Here is a 22,049-nt window from a genome sequence, read left to right as displayed (position 1 = left end):
TAAGAATTTCACTTGGAGGTATAATTCAATTTCTTGCATTGAATTCTAAAAATTATAGATCTACAGTTCATTTAGCAGATAATCATATTTCAGTTGTTAGTTGTCAACTTGATGTATTGTCTGCCATGCTGGGGTTGCAAATTATAAACAAAGCAAGATGAGAATACCGTGATCAACTTGGTGTATCTAATTGTTCAGTGTTTTTCTTTTTAGTGAAGTGAAAGTGTCCGATGCTGTGTGAAAGGAAGGGTAGTTAGTAAAGATGAGTCAGATTAGAGCATTATTACATACACCATTTTCCAAGGTACTATTCAATATTAAATTAAAAGTTAAACAACTGGCTGTCCCACATCAATTCTATTTAAAAATATCAAAAAAATGGTAAAGGTGACAGGCGTCGAAATTTTAATAGTCGCATTTATTTCCTAGAAACTCTGGCCGACCTGTGCACAGCATGCTACGACGCCAGGGATTGCAGGTTCGAATTTCGGCCTGGGCATCTGTGTTCTTTGTGAGTGTTCACTCATCCTTATTTTTGCGATTAGCCAAAAGTAGTACAAATGCGAAGTAAAATAAACCAATCTTAGGAATTCTGAATTTTTGTCTGCAATTCTGGTAAACAAAGTTCCATTAAAATTACCTCTTTCATTAGATTTCTATGACATATGCTAGCGAAAATTCTTCGATTTCTTGATCACATTGGCAGTACCCATCATACTAGCTGCCAGCCGCCACTGCCTTGAACCATCGCTGCCAAATGTTTTGATGAAAGCTTTGGAGTCTCTGCCATCTGGACAGTCGATTTCCTGGGAGATCAGTGAGGTCTGGCTCGGGAAAAGTGAGGTCTGGCTCGGGAAAAGAAGTAAGCGCTGAACCAATGAGAAAATGTCCAGGAATGAGAGCTCTTAAATCTTCTGGATCGTCGGATAAAACAGTCCAAGGCCTTGAATTTAGGCATGCTTCAATGTAAGCAAAGTTGCAAATTCCTCAAAATTCAGTGTTCATTTTCCTACTACGGTCACTAAATGATATTTCATGGAGCGTATTCCACTCTCCCATATTCCTCCGAAATGTGGTGAGTTAGGTGGAAGGAAATGCCACTGGAAGGATTCAGCACTCGTATACTCATGTGTGACAAAAATAATCTATGCAGCTCTTTCAGTTCGTTCCTTGAACTGATGAAATTCTTGCCATTGTCACTGTACAAATTGGCACATTTACCTATACGAGATCTAAATCTTCGCAGGGATGCCATAAATGCGTCTGTGGTGAGATCAGAGACAAGCTCTAAATGTATGGCCTTGGTGGCTAGACAAACGAATAAAGCCACATATGATTTGCGATGAACCTTGCTGCGTGGCGAATCCAATTTCAATAGAAAAGGTCCACAATAGTCTACAACAGAGTGACTCTAGGTGACTGAAGTTGACCCATGAGTTGCTTGGGTGTAGTTGCCTTCAACTTGTAACATACGAGGCAATTGTGAATTACTTGCTTAATTGTATGCCTCGCTCATACAATTCAGTATTGTTGACGGAGGGACGACAACAATAACTGTGATCCTGCATGAAGCTGTCTCAAGTGTTCCGCTTCTATTATGAGCTCTGTCATGTGACCTTTCGAAGTAGAATAATTTGATGTTTTGTTCCACAAGTCAAATTGCTATTCTTGAGTCTTCCTCCAACACAAAGAAGGTTGTTACTGTCCAAAAATGGATGCAGGTTCTTTAATGTACTGTTGGCTGCAATTTGTTGGTGCCGTTGAAGATCTCGAATTTCAGACTTGTAGCTTGATAGCTGAACAGTCTTGATGCATGTATGCAATGCTGATTGCATTTCCTTTGTTGAAAGACTTTCCTTTACTTTGTTGTTGGACTTTCTGCAGTTATGTATAAATCACTGACAGAAAGCTATCACTCAAGTTAATTTTGATAATTTGGAGAACCGTTTGATTGTTTGCTCAAGTGAATTCTGGCAAATTGATACTGCTGTTATGGTTATTCCCACCGGAATTTCTACTTTCCTTGGCTGCTGCGTAAGTGCCCAATGCTATTCTGTATCTGTTAACCAATGTGGCCCATGCCACCATAAATGGTTATGTTGTATTGAAGTGGGTTCGATACCTCTTGAGATTTTATCTGCCGGGTTATTTGCTAAGGAACGTGTTTCCAATCGCTGCTTTGCGTAATGTCTTGAATCTCTGCTACCCGGTTGGCTACAAAGGTTTTTGATCTGTTGGATGGTGCAGCTAACCATGCCAATACGATTTGTGAATCTGATCAGAGATGTATCTCGTCTACCTTCAGATGTGAACTAATCTTGCTAGGAGTAATGCTGTACATAATTGAAGATGAGGTAATGTCACCTTCTTGACTGGCGTTTTTGGGACCCCACTGCCTATTTTTAATTATAATGCCTTTTTTTGACTTTTTCAATGAAATTTGACATTTTTTTAAAAAAAATGTGTAATATAAATTATTTTTCTCCCAAAAAACGTTGTTGGCATTTATTTTTCTTCCGTTTATTATGTGAATAATTTTTGCCTTATTTAAGTAATATTGAACTCGTGCATGTTTCAACATTGCTGAAGGAGAAAAGTGTGAGAAAACTGTATTTCATGCTCAGTTAGGATATTCTCTTTCGGTTAACATTTCCTTCTGCATGATTGACTTCTGAAGTGGACAGGTTGATTTCGAACACAAAGAAGATATTTCTGAAATCTCCCTCTCGAACTCGAAAATTTAAGGAAGTTGCATCTGAGCTTAGTTTACCTCCGCAACCAGTCTTGACCAGATAGGGAACCTGGATATCATCAGCTATATATTATGCTAACAACCTTCAAAAAATCAGTGAGGTGATAGATGCTCTTCCAGAAAATGAAGCGGCTTCAATTCTTGAAGTGGAAAAACTCCTGTGCTATTCAAGTTTATTTGTGCACATTATGGTGCATTGCCAGAGACAATTACAATTATAGCATCCATGAAAATCTACGAGGAATCTATGCAGCATATGATGGAAGTGCCAGGAGAAAAGGGGTCAGCTGTTGCGGAAAAGTGCAAACGGGTAGTGAGTGCAAATGAGGACTTGAAACAATTGAAAACAATTTGTGATATTCTAAAAAGTGAAAAATGCTGTTACCAAAATGAGTCTATCTACATTAGCTTGTTTTATGTATGCTCCAATAACTTCTGTCGAAGTAGAAAGATCATTTTCTATTATGAAAAACATTCTCTCTGACAGACGACTATCAATGAATGTTGAGAGCTTAAAAAACACTTGGTAGTTATGTGCAATCAAGACGGAGAAAATTGAAATGCTCTTCCCAATGCAGATTTTAACATTTTGCCAGAAATTATGGATAAAAGTAAGAAACTTCCAAATGTGCCTTTTTTTGTTTATTTTGCCTTTTTTTCATTTTTAGTGCCTATTTTCCACATTATAAATGCCTTTTTGCCTGCCTATTTTAACAAAAATAAATGCCTGAACTTCCGGGCTCTAGTAATAACAATTGGAGTGATGAGACCCAAAGGGGACCTAAACGACTGATGCTACCTGTCCTTTAGTGCTTGACCGTTCAAAGTTATTTGCTACTTCAGAAGCTTTGCTGTTGATCAGTAATTTATCTGCAATAGGATCCCAAGATAAGCCTAAAGTCTTTACTTCTGAATCGTGAAATTCAACTGGAAGCTTCATTTCACGCATGGCTGGTGGAACTGCTTCTAGCACTGTCGTTCATTCGAACACCATTTACGCAATGTAAATCCTCCAAGCTGCATAATGTCAATTAATTCTGCCTGAATCTGTAATGCTTCAGCTACTCCGCTCACTACGTCAACTACCTAACATGTCTTCCTTGATGATACTACTGATGCGAAGATGCTTGCTGAGAATGCCAGTTGCTAAGAATTATGCCGAAGCTGTGAAGGGTTTGTAGCTCAAAAACTTCAATTGGATGTTTGTTGGAGCTTCTCCACAATACTGGCTGTAATGAGCTGTCATCTTGTTGCACCGTAACCATTCTATACATTTTCTCTACATCTCCTATGAATGCTATAGGATGCATGCAAAATCTTGTCAGGATGGAGATGTATGGTGGGCCCGACCATCAATGTCATTGAGGCTTTTGCCACTTGTGGTTTTGGCCGGTGCATAAAAAACAACACAAACCTCGGCCATGTAACCCTGTGGTTTGAATACAGCATGATGTGGCAAATAGTAGGCTACCCTGTGGTCATGAGACATCGGTAATTTTCCTACAGGCACCATGTGACCTAGCTGTTCATATTCATTCATGAATTCTGTGTAAGGAATCCTTAGTTCCGGTTGATGTTCAAGTCTTTTCTCTAATTGGAGAAATCTCTTGGTGGCATGTTGAAGCGAATTGCCCAATACTTCTCGGCTTTCTTTGAGTGGAAGTCCAACGATGAATTTGTCTGTTTCGTCCCTCACCGTGTTTTCACAATAGTGACGCTCACAGCTGATTTCTTCCTTTCTTCTAGGCCTGGTATATATCTCCTCCAGATCGCAAAAATGCTGTAGCTGTAGTTGAAGATTTTCTTCCGTTCGAAGGAAGCATATATCGATGAATTGTCGTCACTGCATTGTTGTGGAATGCATCCTGCGACTCCATCCAAATTCAGTGTTCTGTAGAATCGGCAAATCAACTGAACGTGTTATGTGATCAGGCTTGAGAATTTCAAAGAAGATCTGGGTGCCTATTAAAAGATCTATCTTCGCTGGCACATCAAATATCGGATCTGCAAATGTTACATGTCTTGGTATTTTGATTGATGCTCGGTCGACTTGATGTAAAGGCAAGTTGCATGTGAGCCTCGGCAATATTGAGCATTCAATGCTGGAACGCCATGTACTTATTCTAGATTGCAACTGAATATCCACCTTGAAATTTGCTTGTGACTCAGCATTGTTTATGCCTTGAATCGGTAAATGCTGAGGATATTTCTTCAGTTTGAGGCGCTGAACCAACTCTTCAAGATGCAAAGTGGCTCTGGGATCCACTGTCTAGTAAGGCTCTACAGTATATCCATTAACCTGCATGATTCTTGACCTTAACCACTGCCGTGGAAAGTGTCTTCATAGGACAACCAGTGCCGATAATCAACCTCAAACGTTGGCAATTCTATTGTAGGAAGTTTGAGCCGGGTTGCTGTGATGTGCTGACAGCATCATGCTCAGCTTCAACCTTATCATGCTGCGATAGTAAAGCTTGCATCCGGGCACTCAACTTGAAGTATGCAGTTTCCAATTCGTCTCCGACGTCATCCTGCGATGAACCAGTTTCAGCTTCTAACTGACCTTGCACTTGCTCAATGTTCACTCAAATGCGAGACAATGCATTGAAACGAGTACGCACTTCTTCAATGTTTCCTTCACTTTCACTGAATTGATTGACGAAAGTTTCCATTCGAGTGATCTTTCCTTTTAATATCCCTCGTTGCCTAACGAGATGCTGTTGTGCTTCACTCTCATTCATTTTATGCAGAACACAAAAGGGTAAAGGAAATAAATGCAAGGGAATGAGCCAAACAAGTATAACACACACACCGACCTCCTGAGCCGTTGTCGTGAAGAAACTTATGAATGAAAAGAATCGTCCAGCTGTTTACATTTCTTTGCTGTGAACGACAATGTATCTGCATTGTTAGCAATATGGCTGCTGTAAGAAACTGTTGTTTCCGCACTGCATTAGAACTTGACCTTGAACGTCAACAGAATGTCACGTAGCTGAAACATCCGTGCCGGTAAGGACCAAAATGTGCTTGCCTGTTGGACCAAGATGAGTCTGCTTATTTTGTACGATGCACACCAAAGAAAATGATATTACTTACTGTGTGTCACTTTAGCATGAACCCATGCCTCTGGAGTGGAGGACCATATTGTATTCCATAAGGATTCGATGCGGATGGTTGCAAAATGACACTCACTGATAAAAAACAAACCTGTATTGATTAAAACAAAAGATTATATGTATGTACAAACTTGCTGCAATGCAACGCGGTGGGCGGAACAAAATCACTGCACACGCTTGGTTATATTGGCTCACGAACTGTCCGAGTGTCACTCCCTTGGGTTTGAGAGTGTGCATAAAAACAATAATGAAAGCCCTTGATATCTATTGCTAACAATATCAAACATATTAATTATGATCTGAGATACCCCTATCAACGCACCTGTTTATTAGCCACTCCAATGCCTGGTGAGCTGGTTTCATTAAGAAATATGGTGACAGAAGCACAAAAAACTTCTTTATATTTCCATCCAATGCTGTGTTTGCCTCAGATGACTGCACCGATCTTTCCAATAATTTTGTTGATGGACTGAACAAAGTGAGTTTGAAATCCTCGAAGTCTGGATTCAATTTTATCAGCTCTTTAAGACCTTCAACACCTGTGAAAAGAAACAAATGTGGGTGTGTGTATAATATAAATTTACACTTCCTGGTAGATTAATTGGCACTCCTTTGGAAACAGCTGATTCACAAGTATGAAGGTGCTGGTATGGAGTATTTCTGAAAGTATAGACAAATACAGTGGAACCTCGATTTTAGGATTTGCAGGGGACCAAGCTGAAAAAAAATGCGGGAAAATGTAACATTGAGGAAAATCTTCAAATATTTTGATATGTTGCGACCATGGCAATAATGACAGTATAATCCATGTTTGGTCGCAAGAGATAACTTCATATTCTAGCAACAAGACTTGATTTCCAACCTACAAAGCAAATAAGAGAACTCTTGTATGAAAGACAAGAAAAGAAACAAAATTATCTCTAAAAAATTAACACACATGACACCACTGGTTATTAATGAAATAAAAATTAAATAAATTTAATGCATAAAGTACCTATTTCATAAAACGTCTCCCTGTTGAAATTAGCAGCTTCTTTGGGTTCAAACAATAATGATGCTCGACTTTTGGTTTGAGCCAACACTGAAGTCTGTGGAACCGCAAGGCGCCTCAACTGGTCTGCAAGTGTTGTTGCCATTGTAAAATCTATCTTCAATCACTTTCACTTACCTAAATAAAAATTAGAAGAAAATGCAAAATATTAGTAGTGTGTCAAACTTTTCAAAACATGAGACCTCAAGATTTTTAAAATTTTAAACAATAAATATGTTCCTTTACTTACTGTTTTATTGTTGTTTCTGGCAAATACAGTACATGCCTGTTACATATTTCAATTTTAAAATACTGTCAAAGAAGGTATCATGTATTAAGCGAAGTAGGCTGAAGGTTAGCTTTCGTCTTCCCCCTTTTTTCTATTATTGCTTTTTTTTTTTTGCAATAGATTGTATGTTATGTTTAAAATTTTGTTGTAGTAGGTAATAATAAATTTATAATTTCTTCAGCCTACAGTACTGAAGTACTACAACATTTTTCTCCATTGAACACCAATAAAACAGCAGTAAAGATACTTTTATTCTTTAAAATAAAGCATGCTTCTTAGATCAGGTGCTTTAAAAATGAGGTTTCATTGGTTATGTACCCAAGTTTCTCAAGTGAACACACACCAAGTTTCATTTTTTCTTGTCAGGATATTACCTATGTAAAGTTTGGTGAAACATCATTAGGAGAGTTTCAAAAAGTGAATTTTTAAAACTTTCAATTTAATTACTATTTGTTCTTGTCTTTGACTAATATGTACTAATATAAATATGTTGGAAGTTGCTTTAGGATAAAATTTATGGGTTCCAGGTTTGAATCCCAGCCTGGACATGGGTGTTTCCATTCTTCGCGATTAGCCAAAAGTGGCAGAAAAGCAAAGTAAAACAAATCAAAGCAATTCAAACAAACTGACATAAAACATGCTTACCATACAGTAGCTTTCAAAGATTAAATTTAATCAAATGAAAGCTTGTACTAACAACTCCACACGTATTAACACTTCCTTATTAAGATACCTTTTCAGGAAAGACTTGCGTGGAAAATTTATAATTTCAGTTGAACTAACTATAGCTTTTGAAAGTAATCTCTTGCAGCATAAATGAACATTACTATTACCTCTTCTAGATGTGATGGAAGGAGTCACTATGCATCCCACCTACAGCCACACGACCAAGTATTAGTTACAGTGGATTCATGCTATACTCTATCTCAGGAATCTCTGGAGCTAATGAAGGAAAACAAGTCTCTGTGCAAGTATTGTTAATTGGGCTTGAGTAATATTAAACTCTTCAAACTCAAAATATTTGGCGGTGCTTTATTCTGGCCCTCGAGAGGGCTTGACCTATGAACACATGAGAGGGGAAGAGAGTGTATGGGGCATAGAACATGGCTGCAGCTACCAGCCATTTGCAGCAGCACACATTGCATTGATCCATGCACTCACTTTCTTCCATTCTCTATCATTATGGGTGGCCTTGTTCCACATATTTATAGAGAAAGTGTAGCATGCAATGTTAATTCGATATTACTCATTGTTGAGTGCATTTTATTTATTTTAATTTCTAGAGAGCAGCTCTTCTCTCATCTTCAGGTATACAAATTTCTTTTTGCCTGTGGTGATAATGAAGCCTACAATGAACTTGTGATTTACTACAAACCAGGTGTTCTAATCAACTTTTTTCCACAATGCTTCGAAAAAGTAGGTTGGATTGGTTAATCTTATTTCATGATACAGATATTTATTAAGAATGAGACTAATGTCAATATGATTCTAAAAAAATTGTAAATATTTTTTTTATTTATTTATAAGGTGTTAATTTGGATAAGTATGTAATTTTGATGAAATCGAAGGAGTACAAGAATGAAACAGAGTACTAAAACATCAGGATTTCTGGCATGTGGTCAAGTCAATATCATCTAATTTTGATGTATTCCAGGATGTGCCAAGATCTTCCATTCCAAGTAAGCATTTAGGAACTTATGCTTCATCAGTGGGACCAAGCTCTTAGATGATGTTTTCCTTCGCCTGACCCTCCACTTGCACACACATTTATATAATTATAATACTCTAGTTGCATCATCATCTCATTAGAAGCTAAATAAACTTGAAAAACTTAACATGCTAGAAAGTTCTTAATGGTATGCATTGTTTGCTGTACTTATGCTGGGTGGTATCTGACTTAAAAGTATGAAAAACAAAAATTAATAACTTACACGTTTATTGAGATATTTCTTTACAGTTTTATTTCTATCCAATACAGTAACTTTTTTTTAACAAACCTCAATCTTTGCACCTTCAGGGGCAAGACACATGTCCAATCTGAAAAATTGACTGAAATTAAAATTGTGGGTGGGTAGCATGTAGGCTATTTGCTTGTCACATTATATAGGGCCAAGCACCTTACCGTAACAGCGATATATCTTTCTGAGGACTAGCACACCCAGGCTAAAAGCTCTGAGGATGTAAATGAGAACAAAACACCAGACATAGCAAAACCCCACAGTGGATTATATTGGCTGTTGCTTGAATTTGAATTGAAAATGTTGGGTGTGTCAGCACTTAGGCCATTTTGTACCCGTCACATTATGTCAACAAGGTAATGTTACCACAACATTGTGGCAACGTTAGCCCCTAACATACCTAACATTGTTACAATGTTGTGAAAACGTTGTGTCAACGTTTAAGGGTCATTTATTTCAACGTTGCTGCAACGTAGGTTGACAACGTTGTGGCAACATATACGGAACATTATGTAGCAACGTTAGGTATGTAAGGGGTTAACGTTGCCACAACGTTTTTGCAACATTACCTTGCTGCATGTGTAATTTACGAATATAACAACAATGCATATTTAAAATATGGTTCTTTCGCACGGTAAGCTATTAGCAATCTTGCCAAGGCATTTTTGTATATAATACATATGCGTAATTGCATAACAGGAAAAACTCATGTTTGTTACGTCACAGTTTCTCTTTACATATTATAAAAACTTTTCCTTCCACCAAAATAGGCAATTGTTAGTCTGAAAAGTTTGATGAATTAACCAATCTCTTAACTACACCTGGTAATCAGTTTGTTTTTGCAGTACTTAGCTCCTGATAATATAGTCTGGGATAAAAATATTTATCATGGGAGTTTCACTTGTATTCACCATATTTCATTTTTTGATCTTCCTTACAACTTCAATATTCACACATCTTTTGAAGGATAATAAAACACATTTCTTCACTAATTACAATCGAAGTTATCCTTATTTGTGTTACTAAAACTTATGTTCGTTTTGCATTTGAGTCACACTGCCATCTAGTGTACGCTGTAGGAAATATAAGGTTTGGTGGACAGTGCACACACAAATTCAGATTAAACAAAACACTCCGATCTGACACTTGTGGCGCTCATGGATGTGACCATCCAAACTAAAGCATATTCAGCGGAATGTTTTTTTTTGTAATGTTGATGCAACGTTATCACAACGTTGCTCCCCTACATACAACATTCATCACAAATAAAACATACATACAACGATGTGGCAACGTTAGTGTGTTGACTAAAATATCCTTACCTAATTAAAAGCTGAGGCTGTAAAGGGTCGCTCAGCACATATGAGGACAAACAGAGGACAACACATCCCTACACAAGATTATGCGGTGTCTTGTTGGCCTGTAACATTGCAGTAACAAGGGATGCACTATGTAGAAGTGCAGTTACTTTTGTGTGCCCTTCAAACCCTCCCCCCTCCCCCATCCAATCTGTCTTCAATTTCTACCCATGTGTTTCTAAGAGCAGCCCAAATGTGTCATTGTATATGTTCATGCTATGCAAGACAAAAAAAAAAAAAAAAAAAAATTTGAGCTACCCTACAGAGGAAAAAAACACCTCTCTGTTCGCAAAAGATGGGAGAGGGCCTATATATCGGCCATGAGTGCAACCACTCCACCTGGCCTGAACAAGGCCACCCAGTAATGCCCAACCCTCACCCACCCTTCCGCCCTCCCTCCCAACTCATCCTACACACTCACAGTTTACGACGAGCCTGGTGACGAAACAGTGTTTTTTTTCGTTCTACGCACCGCTTCTTCTTCAATGGGGACCTGGCAACTCTGCAGGACCCCAACTTCCGGTTCCGTCTTCTGTTTCTTCTCACACCGATGATGCTATAAATTAGCGAAAATTTTGAATTTTCCTACTGTCCGGTGAGAGTGTTTCCTTTTACCTTATTTGATTTTTATATATATATATATATGGATAAAAGCAAGGAGGGCCAAAAGGGCTAAGTAAAAATCAAATAAGGTAAAAGGAAACACTCACCGGACAGTAGGAAAATTCAAAATTTTCGCTAATTTATAGCATCATCGGTGTGAGAAGAAACAGAAGACGGAACCGGAAGTTGGGGTCCTGCAGAGTTGCCAGGTCCCCATTGAAGAAGAAGCGGTGCGTAGAACGAAAAAAACACTGTTTCGTCACCAGGCTCGTCGTAAACTGTGAGTGTGTAGGAAGAGTTGGGAGGGAGGGCAGGAGGGTGGGTGAAGGTTGGGCATTACTGGGTGGCCTTGTTCAGGCCAGGTGGAGTGGTTGCACTCATGGCCGATATATAGGCCCTCTCCCATCTTTTGCGAACAGAGGTGTTGGCTGGTTGGGGTAGGAGGTGGATGATCGCTACCCGGAAGCAGTCGTTGAAACTGATGTTGTGGTGGTTGGTGTGGACGGCGACAGTGAAGTCCAGGTTGTGGGTGGAGGAGCGGTGGTTATTGATGCGGAGGTTGAGGGCCGTTGATGTTTCCCCCAGGTAGAAATCACCACAGATGTTGCAGGTGAGGATGTAGATAAGGTTTGAGGCATGGCAGGTCCCTTTGGGATGGAGGGTAAATTTGCCAGTGGCCGTGTGCACCTGGAGGGTGTGAGAAGTGATGAGGATGGGACAGGTCTTGCACCTGGGTCGGTTGCATTTATGGGCAGGGGGGTGTTGGATGTGTGGTGAAGGAGTGTTGTGGACCAGGATGTTTTGGAGGTTAGGGGGGCGTTTGAAAACCACCCTGGGTTTGTCGGGAAATATATTTTTGGTTTCGGGATCACTGTGGAGGATTGGGAGAAGAGAGTGCAGTGTGTGCCTGATTTTGTTGAGGTGGGGATGATATTGGGTGATGAGTGTAGGTGGGTTGGTGGCAGCAGGTTTCTTGGTGGTAGTGGTATGTGAGGCAGCTCGTGATATTTGCTTGGTGACCAGGATGGAGGGATATCCACGGTTAACCAGGGCCTGGTGTAGGCGGAGGTTATAATTCTGGCGGGAGGTGGGTGAGGTGTTCAGGCGCTGTCCCCTGAGGGCCAGAGAGAATGGAATTGCTTTTTTGGTGTGGAATGGGTGGGAGCTGGAGAAGTGTAGGTATTGCATGTGGTTGGTGGGTTTTATGTGGATGGAGGTAGTCAGGTGTCCTCCCTCGATGTGCACGTCCACATCCAGGAAGGTGATCTGGTTGGGGGAGTGGGTCCAGGTGAATTTTAGGGAACGGAAGTGGTTAAGTTGGTCCAGGAAGGCTGACAAGGATGGTTCTCCATGTGTCCAGAGCATGAAGATGTCGTCGATGAAGCGGAGCCAGAGGAGGGGTTGGAGGGGTTGGGTAGCCAAAAACTCTTGCTCAAGTTGGCCCATGAAGAGGTTTGCATAGGATGGGGCCATTCTGGTACCCATGGCTGTACCTCGGATCTGTAGGAAATTTTGGTTTTCAAAGGTGAAGTTGTTGCAAGTGAGGACAAGGTGGGCTAGGTGGGTCAGGAAGTTGGTGCTGGGGTTGTGAGGTTTGGGTCTGCTATTGAGATAGAATTCTATGGAGCGGAGGCCATGGGAGTGAGGTATGTTGGTGTAGAGGGAAGTGACATCAATGGTGGCAAGGATGGTATTTGGGGGCAATGGTGGGAGGGTGCTGATTTTCTGGAGGAAGTGGTTGGTGTCACGGAGGTAGGAGGGCAGAGCTTTCACAAGAGGCTGGAGATGGGAGTCAACAAAGGCTGAGATTCGTTCTGTAGGTGAGTTATAGCTGGACACAATGGGTCTGCCAGGGTTGCCAGGTTTGTGGATTTTGGGCAATAGATAGAAGGTGGGGGTGCGGGGATTGTCGGGTATTAACATGGCGGTGGTACGAGCTGTTAGGCCTTCAGGTGGGCCGCGGGTGTGGATGAAGTCCCGGATTTTGGTGAGGTGTTCAGCGGATAGGTCAACTGTGGTGGGTTTGTAGGTGGAGGGGTCAGCCAGCTGGCGGTTGGCTTCCGCCAGGTAGTCTTGAGAGTTCAAGACCACCGTGGTGGACCCCTTGTCAGCTGGGAGGATTTTGATGTTGTGGTTGTTGCGGAGGTCTCTGAGAGCTTTCTGTTGAGGGGGATTGAGGTTAGGTTGGTTGTGAAAGTTATTTAAGAATGAGCTGTCAGAGGTGGTGGAAATGACGGCAGTGATGTATCTTTCCAAGGGGTGGTTGGTGGGCAGGGGGGTGGATCTTGGGAGGAGGGGGGGCTAAATTGAAGGAGGCTCGGGTGGGTTTCACTGGTAGTGGTTTGGAGTGAGGGATTTTTGGCCCAGAAATGTTGCCATCGGAGGCTGCGAGCAAATGTGTGTATGTCAAAAAGTAGGCGGAATTGGTTGGGGGGAGTTGTGGGGGAGAAGGTGAGGCCTTTGGATAAAACAGCTATTTCATCAGTGCTCAGTTTATGGCTGGATAAATTGAGTACAGTCTGGTCGTTTTTGAGTGGGTTAGGGTCATTGGTGGTCATGGATCTGGTAGGGGTGGGTTTGTCCGTGGACTGGTTGTTTCCCAAGGTGCGATGTATGGGAGTGCAGTTTTGGTTTTCAGGGGGGGTCTGTGGTGGTGTGGGAGGGGTGGGCAATGGTAGAGGGGGGTCGGGTAATAGCGGGCATGTTGGTGTGGGACTGAAATTGGGCGGCAGTGGAAGGGGAAGGGTGCAGCCAGTCTGAAAAGCTTGACGGCAGAGATTGGAGAGTTTTTGGAGGTGTTTAGTGTTAAGATCACTGGCAATGGAATGGGCGGTGTGCCAGAAGGAGTCTATTTTGTGATGGTGGTTACCTGGGGTCAGCAACAGGATTTTGGTAAGGGATTGAATAGAAATGGACAGTTCTCGGGCGCGATTTAGCTGGGATCGGTACATGGCGTGGGTCAGTTCAATAGCGAAATTTCTCGCTAGTGGGAAAATCGTGGGTTTTATGCTTGGGGGCATGGCGGAAAACGGCAGTTTGGGTGTGAGGCTTTTGGGTGTTAGGCCTAATATCAAACATGAGTGCAGGAAGCGTGCATGGGACGTAGCTTTGGTGTAGGAAACAATAAGAGATCGCAGGCGGTTCAGTTGATAGGAGTTCACGTATAACTCCTATCAACTGAACCGCCTGCGATCTCTTATTGTTTCCTACACCAAAGCTACGTCCCATGCACGCTTCCTGCACTCATGTTTGATATTAGGCCTAACACCCAAAAGCCTCACACCCAAACTGCCGTTTTCCGCCATGCCCCCAAGCATAAAACCCACGATTTTCCCACTAGCGAGAAATTTCGCTATTGAACTGACCCACGCCATGTACCGATCCCAGCTAAATCGCGCCCGAGAACTGTCCATTTCTATTCAATCCCTTACCAAAATCCTGTTGCTGACCCCAGGTAACCACCATCACAAAATAGACTCCTTCTGGCACACCGCCCATTCCATTGCCAGTGATCTTAACACTAAACACCTCCAAAAACTCTCCAATCTCTGCCGTCAAGCTTTTCAGACTGGCTGCACCCTTCCCCTTCCACTGCCGCCCAATTTCAGTCCCACACCAACATGCCCGCTATTACCCGACCCCCCTCTACCATTGCCCACCCCTCCCACACCACCACAGACCCCCCCTGAAAACCAAAACTGCACTCCCATACATCGCACCTTGGGAAACAACCAGTCCACGGACAAACCCACCCCTACCAGATCCATGACCACCAATGACCCTAACCCACTCAAAAATGACCAGACTGTACTCAATTTATCCAGCCATAAACTGAGCACTGATGAAATAGCTGTTTTATCCAAAGGCCTCACCTTCTCCCCCACAACTCCCCCCAACCAATTCCGCCTACTTTTTGACATACACACATTTGCTCGCAGCCTCCGATGGCAACATTTCTGGGCCAAAAATCCCTCACTCCAAACCACTACCAGTGAAACCCACCCGAGCCTCCTTCAATTTAGCCCCCCCTCCTCCCAAGATCCACCCCCCTGCCCACCAACCACCCCTTGGAAAGATACATCACTGCCGTCATTTCCACCACCTCTGACAGCTCATTCTTAAATAACTTTCACAACCAACCTAACCTCAATCCCCCCCAACAGAAAGCTCTCAGAGACCTCCGCAACAACCACAACATCAAAATCCTCCCAGCTGACAAGGGGTCCACCACGGTGGTCTTGAACTCTCAAGACTACCTGGCGGAAGCCAACCGCCAGCTGGCTGACCCCTCCACCTACAAACCCACCACAGTTGACCTATCCGCTGAACACCTCACCAAAATCCGGGACTTCATCCACACCCGCGGCCCACCTGAAGGCCTAACAGCTCGTACCACCGCCATGTTAATACCCGACAATCCCCGCACCCCCACCTTCTATCTATTGCCCAAAATCCACAAACCTGGCAACCCTGGCAGACCCATTGTGTCCAGCTATAACTCACCTACAGAACGAATCTCAGCCTTTGTTGACTCCCATCTCCAGCCTCTTGTGAAAGCTCTGCCCTCCTACCTCCGTGACACCAACCACTTCCTCCAGAAAATCAGCACCCTCCCACCATTGCCCCCAAATACCATCCTTGCCACCATTGATGTCACTTCCCTCTACACCAACATACCTCACTCCCATGGCCTCCGCTCCATAGAATTCTATCTCAATAGCAGACCCAAACCTCACAACCCCAGCACCAACTTCCTGACCCACCTAGCCCACCTTGTCCTCACTTGCAACAACTTCACCTTTGAAAACCAAAATTTCCTACAGATCCGAGGTACAGCCATGGGTACCAGAATGGCCCCATCCTATGCAAACCTCTTCATGGGCCAACTTGAGCAAGAGTTTTTGGCTACCCAACCCCTCCAACCCCTCCTCTGGCTCCGCTTCATCGACGACATCTTCATGCTCTGGACACATGGAGAACCATCCTTGTCAGCCTTCCTGGACCAACTTAACCACTTCCGTTCCCTAAAATTCACCTGGACCCACTCCCCCAACCAGATCACCTTCCTGGATGTGGACGTGCACATCGAGGGAGGACACCTGACTACCTCCATCCACATAAAACCCACCAACCACATGCAATACCTACACTTCTCCAGCTCCCACCCATTCCACACCAAAAAAGCAATTCCATTCTCTCTGGCCCTCAGGGGACAGCGCCTGAACACCTCACCCACCTCCCGACAGAATTATAACCTCCGCCTACACCAGGCCCTGGTTAACCGTGGATATCCCTCCATCCTGGTCACCAAGCAAATATCACGAGCTGCCTCACATACCACTACCACCAAGAAACCTGCTGCCACCAACCCACCTACACTCATCACCCAATATCATCCCCACCTCAACAAAATCAGGCACACACTGCACTCTCTTCTCCCAATCCTCCACAGTGATCCCGAAACCAAAAACATATTTCCCGACAAACCCAGGGTGGTTTTCAAACGCCCCCCTAACCTCCAAAACATCCTGGTCCACAACACTCCTTCACCACACATCCAACACCCCCCTGCCCATAAATGCAACCGACCCAGGTGCAAGACCTGTCCCATCCTCATCACTTCTCACACCCTCCAGGTGCACACGGCCACTGGCAAATTTACCCTCCATCCCAAAGGGACCTGCCATGCCTCAAAAATTATCTACATCCTCACCTGCAACATCTGTGGTGATTTCTACCTGGGGGAAACATCAACGGCCCTCAACCTCCGTATCAATAACCACCGCTCCTCCACCCACAACCTGGACTTCACTGTCGCCGTCCACACCAACCACCACAACATCAGTTTCAACGACTGCTTCCGGGTAGCGATCATCCACCTCCTACCCCAACCAGCCAACACCTCTGTTCGCAAAAGATGGGAGAGGGCCTATATATCGGCCATGAGTGCAACCACTCCACCTGGCCTGAACAAGGCCACCCAGTAATGCCCAACCCTCACCCACCCTCCCACCCTCCCTCCCAACTCATCCTACACACTCACAGTTTACGACGAGCCTGGTGACGAAACAGTGTTTTTTTCGTTCTACGCACCGCTTCTTCTTCAATGGGGACCTGGCAACTCTGCAGGACCCCAACTTCCGGTTCCGTCTTCTGTTTCTTCTCACACCGATGATGCTATAAATTAGCGAAAATTTTGAATTTTCCTACTGTCCGGTGAGTGTTTCCTTTTACCTTATTTGATTTTTATATATATATACACACACACACACACACACACACATACAATAAAAGATAATCACTAAAACACACAATGTATACCATGTAAAACTGTACAACATATAATTTTGACATAAATACAGATATACTATCTTAAGAACAACATTATAGTACAATAAAAAACAATTGTAAAAAAAGTTAAAACACTTCCTGCATTCAGGGTATTTCCATTATGTGAACCTAAAACATTGGTATTATGGCAAATATTGTACTTTGCAGGGCAGGTAATGCTTATGTAAGTCTCACCCTTTCCTGTAATGTTAATTTCTTGACCTACAGGACATAAATAATAACTACCGCTGATGAAAATCTGAATCTTATTCTCCGAAGGAAGACATTGAAATGGCATGTATGTAATTCTTGAAATGCCATCAGTTTGCACTAACAAACACAAATGTCCTTCCAATTTTTTGTATGTTGAAAAACCTGATTCATCTGCATGCAGTATCTTTGGTCTCATTGTAGAACAAGGATAGGCACTGGAATCTTTTATGCAAATAGCCCTGTTTAGATTATACTCATCACATGTTATTTGATTCTCATATTTGCAAACATAAGGAGATTGACTCTCTGGACACACTGAAAGATTCTTGCATAAGTCTCCTGACAGTGGTGAACCAACAAGAGTCCAATTGACTTTGTACCAACCAGAAGATTCCAGAAGTGCTAATGTAAACACGTGAAGCTTCTTATCATACAAATTATCCACAACGGGAGTCATGAGGGCATTAGGCAAATATGCAGGATGCCAGTGGGACGATACTTTTCCATTCTTAAATGCTAGTGGGATACCCTCACGTAAGGCAGAGTTGCAATTTAGTTTATGTCCCAAAAACTTGCTGAGGGACGGCAGAATTATTCTCCCAACACCAGTTTCATCAACTGTTACTATTCCTTCAGCCCTTTTGCACTTTATTTCCTCGTCATTCCAAGAGCAGTTTATAAACTTGTCAAATAATTTGCTCGAAAATCCAAGTACATGCAACAGCTCATGTTTCACAACAGATTCAAGTTTTTGGGAATTATTCAACTGGAACTGATCCTTTAAGAAATGTGGACAAATACTAACAAGTCCTGCAATTGGACGATGATACAGAATATCATCAATTTCATACGGATCAAATTGACAGTGCTTGGCATACGCTAGAAGCTCAGTCTCTTTGCACGATGTATTAGACAGTGTGATATACAGTACAAGATCAGCATTTTTCACTCCCTTTCCAGGCATAATCGATGAATTCATTGGTCTCACATTTGTTGCATCATAAAGCATTTGTCCAGCCAGGTGAGTATCGGGAATACGAAAGTCTTTCTCCTGAAAATCACAAAATTCTCCCTTGTAATTCCTTGATAAACGTGAACATTTTCCAGCATTCATACCTGATGACCAAACTCTAGCACATGCATGTGTACGACTTAGTAATAAGGAAGTGTTAAATGAAACAGTTACGGACAGAAAAGAAGAAAAATGATTAACAACGTTATTTATGACCTGCTTACAAAATGATAACATATACAAATCAGAGTTAAAGTCATGAAAAAACACAGATATTCTAATATTTCCATTATTCACTATTCTATTTTGCACTTTTGAAAATTCTTCAGCACAATCACAAAAACCTTGCTTTTCTATAATGTTTGCCACCAAAATAAAAATAAAACAAGTTATTCTAGCAGTTTGGTGGTTGTTATCAATGACCATTGCTATTTTCAAGACTCCAACTTTTCATAGGGAATCATCACTGTATTCACTTTCATATTGCTTCCTAAGACTGAAGTAACGAAAGTATTTCCTTTAACAAAATGTCTAATATTTGCATCCTGTAGGTCTTCGGATTTTCTTACATCTATTTCAACAGTCCAACTCCAATTGGTGCAAATGGAATGCATCCAATCCTAGTAAAATTAGAAAATTCCACTCACTATGATAAAATCATGAGCATGTGGTAATCACTAAACTAAAAGTTTACAGACTTCTATAGAATTTACGGATTACATGCAGACCCTGTAATGCACATTCCTTGTAAACATACAAAGTTAAGACATGAACATCAACACAATATAACATGTATATATAATTCATGAAGGCAGAAAATTTAACACTGGTCTTTGTAGAAAGACAAAAACACTGATCTTTGTAGAAAGACAAACAGGTTGATCAGCATTCTCTAGCATTAAGAAATTTTAAATATTTGAAGTATGAGCCCATACTAGTTCGCTGCACTTTTTGACACTCGGTGTAGTGCAGGTATATTCCACTGTCAGGGTGATGCAAGGAAATGACGTTCAACCAAGTAGACTGAAAGCAGTGTTCAAGTCCAGAAGATTCAACAAATGCCTGTCTGCTGCTTTAAACGTTTATTTGATTAGTTAGCACTCACCACGTGACCATACACCACACATACACAGACCCAAAACGCAGTGCAAACACCAAATACACTATTTCACTCCAAATCAACGAACTAGATGCTTTGATGCAAAGAGAGTCAAAAAGTGTAGCGAACTAGACGGGGCTAATGATTTTTTTTTTTCTTTTCAAATTCTCCTAGCAGAAAGACTAATTATCGCAGAAATTTGGCAATCATTGTCACATGAAATTTGAACCTTTCTTAAAGCAATGAGCACTATTAGGATTTCGAAAAAGTTATTTATGTTGAAAAAACAAGTTGCTCAGCACAACGAAAATGCTCCAATTTGTGTGTCATATATCTCAAAGAGAATGAATGTAGAAGTAATTTAGAAACTTTTCTTAGAAAGCATTTACGGATATTATTTTAATGCTAAGAGAACTAAACCTGACCTGCCCAACCTAGCGACGAAAGCATTCGTTCATGACCAAGACGATAGTAAACAAGTAACTGTTGGCAAGTAGAAAATTATTTAGTAGTAGGCATATATGGAAGTGAAAATCCAGTGTCAAGGAAACACACAGTAAGCAATTTCTAAAACTCCGCAGTATGTAATAACAGACATAAATTGAAATCAAGCCTTGTAAAAATTGCATACGCAGCATGATGAAATCGCAATAAAACAATAGGAACTTGGGCCGTAATAGCATTTAGGGAGGTTATTTTCATCCCAAGGGGCCTAACAAGAACCTACATAGCCTAATAATGAAAACAGTCTGAAGCAGAAACTTGCTTCACACCCCAGGAAAGTGAAGTAGTTGGCAGCACCACATACAAAAGATAGTAAACAAATGTTTGCTCACAAATATGCCTAAAGGGGTAAATGGAATGGAAAAAAATATTCTCCAAAACACATGCAGTAACAAATCACAAACATAGAAATTGAACCATGTTCAAAATGTGGGCTAGAGTATAGTTTACGTCTTTCTTGCGCACTCCTTTTTGCCCGTTTACAAAACCGTGCTAGCAGACAGCCGGCGATCCGGCATCCGTAGGGTAAGTAAGTTTTTCTCTGTCACTAACCATTTACGGGAGCGAGGTATGCCTACGAGATTAGGTTAGGCCTGTTAGGTTAGGTTCCATTAGCACTCATTTCACCCCTAAATATGTGCTTCATCATCGAAAAATGTCCTCAGTACGTTCAATCACACATATCCAGACAACATCGGTTTTCTCGATTTTCTCAGGGCCTGTAAAATGTAAATGTCTACTCATAATGCATCACAGAGCTGTAAAATGGGTTTTTGTACATGACTTGTATTGTAATCAAAATAGAGTACTATTTTCCAATTGCTTTCGCTGTAATAAAACATGTAGTTTAATTTGCAAACTGTATTGTTGAATGTGTAATATTTTAATATGTATTTTTAATTTTCTTTTCTTTTGTAATTTTTTATATTAGTATTTATATACTTATTATGACGAAGTCTATTGCAATCACGTTGTCTAATGATTAATAAAGTATTCTATTCTATTCTATGTGCCTGCACCGGGTATCGAACCCGGGACATCCTACGTAGAAGAATCACCCTTACACCCCTAACAAGTATAGAACACTGCCACTAATGCGCTAAACATACATAATATTTTTGGGCATTTAATTCAAGGATTTTAATATTTGATTTCTCTACTCCGGATATTATTCGAACCGGGCTATCAGGATCCCACATTTTCTGGCCATCTGTCAAGTGCTCAAGCTTTCAGACAGCTTAAAGCAAATAAGAATTCTACCAACAATCGCTTATTTTACATCATTATTCCCAAATTCTGCTCGCTGCTTGTACCTACTGGAAAATATTAAACCATGCCAGAATTCTGAACACAACATAGGGCACTCGGATTACATATATGTTATTTTCAACAATAATGCAAACTAGTAAGCAAAATACTACTTACACCTCTATACTGTAGTTTTACTGTCCAGTGATAAAAATAAACATAAATACACTGACTACAACTACATTCGTTATTCTTATTCAATAATTCCAAGCAACATATTTTCACGTGCGTTCTGTGAAACACGACTTCTATCCGTGCACATCTGGTCTTTCAAATTGTCCCAAACGGAAATGAAAATTGAAAAAAATATGCCATAAGTGTAAATTTAAGAGAAACTAAACTTTAAAAACAAACGAAATTAACAAATGTAGAATATTAAACAAGATCAATGGAATATTTCTTGTTCTAAATGCACTATAAATATGATAGTCTTATTATGATCCAAGCCATTGCGGTTTAGAATAAATTGCATGCATG

The 22,049-nt window shown here is 41.3% G+C and overlaps 1 protein-coding gene across 1 annotated transcript in view; it reads right to left on the bottom strand.

Annotated features, from left to right (window-relative positions):
• l(2)k09022 (HEAT repeat containing 1 homolog l(2)k09022) overlaps positions 1-21,827 on the bottom strand; it is a 97,049-nt gene extending 75,222 nt beyond the window's left edge. The window contains exons 1-3 of the mRNA XM_083139747.1: positions 21,690-21,827; positions 6,863-7,036; positions 6,191-6,407 (exon numbers count right to left, since the gene is read on the bottom strand). Of these exons, the coding sequence (XP_082995873.1) occupies positions 6,191-6,407; positions 6,863-7,004 (359 nt within the window). The 5' untranslated portion in view covers positions 7,005-7,036; positions 21,690-21,827. The remainder of the gene's footprint in view (positions 1-6,190; positions 6,408-6,862; positions 7,037-21,689) is intronic.
• Positions 21,828-22,049: the final 222 nt, after the last annotated feature.

The sequence above is a fragment of the Lepisma saccharinum genome, chromosome 1 (genome assembly GCF_977018435.1).
Source record: "Lepisma saccharinum chromosome 1, izLepSacc3.1, whole genome shotgun sequence".
Classification (NCBI taxonomy): Eukaryota; Metazoa; Arthropoda; class Insecta; order Zygentoma; family Lepismatidae; genus Lepisma; species Lepisma saccharinum.
The sequence above is the reverse complement of the archived record's forward strand: the minus strand, read 5'-3'. Positions and strand labels throughout refer to the sequence as shown.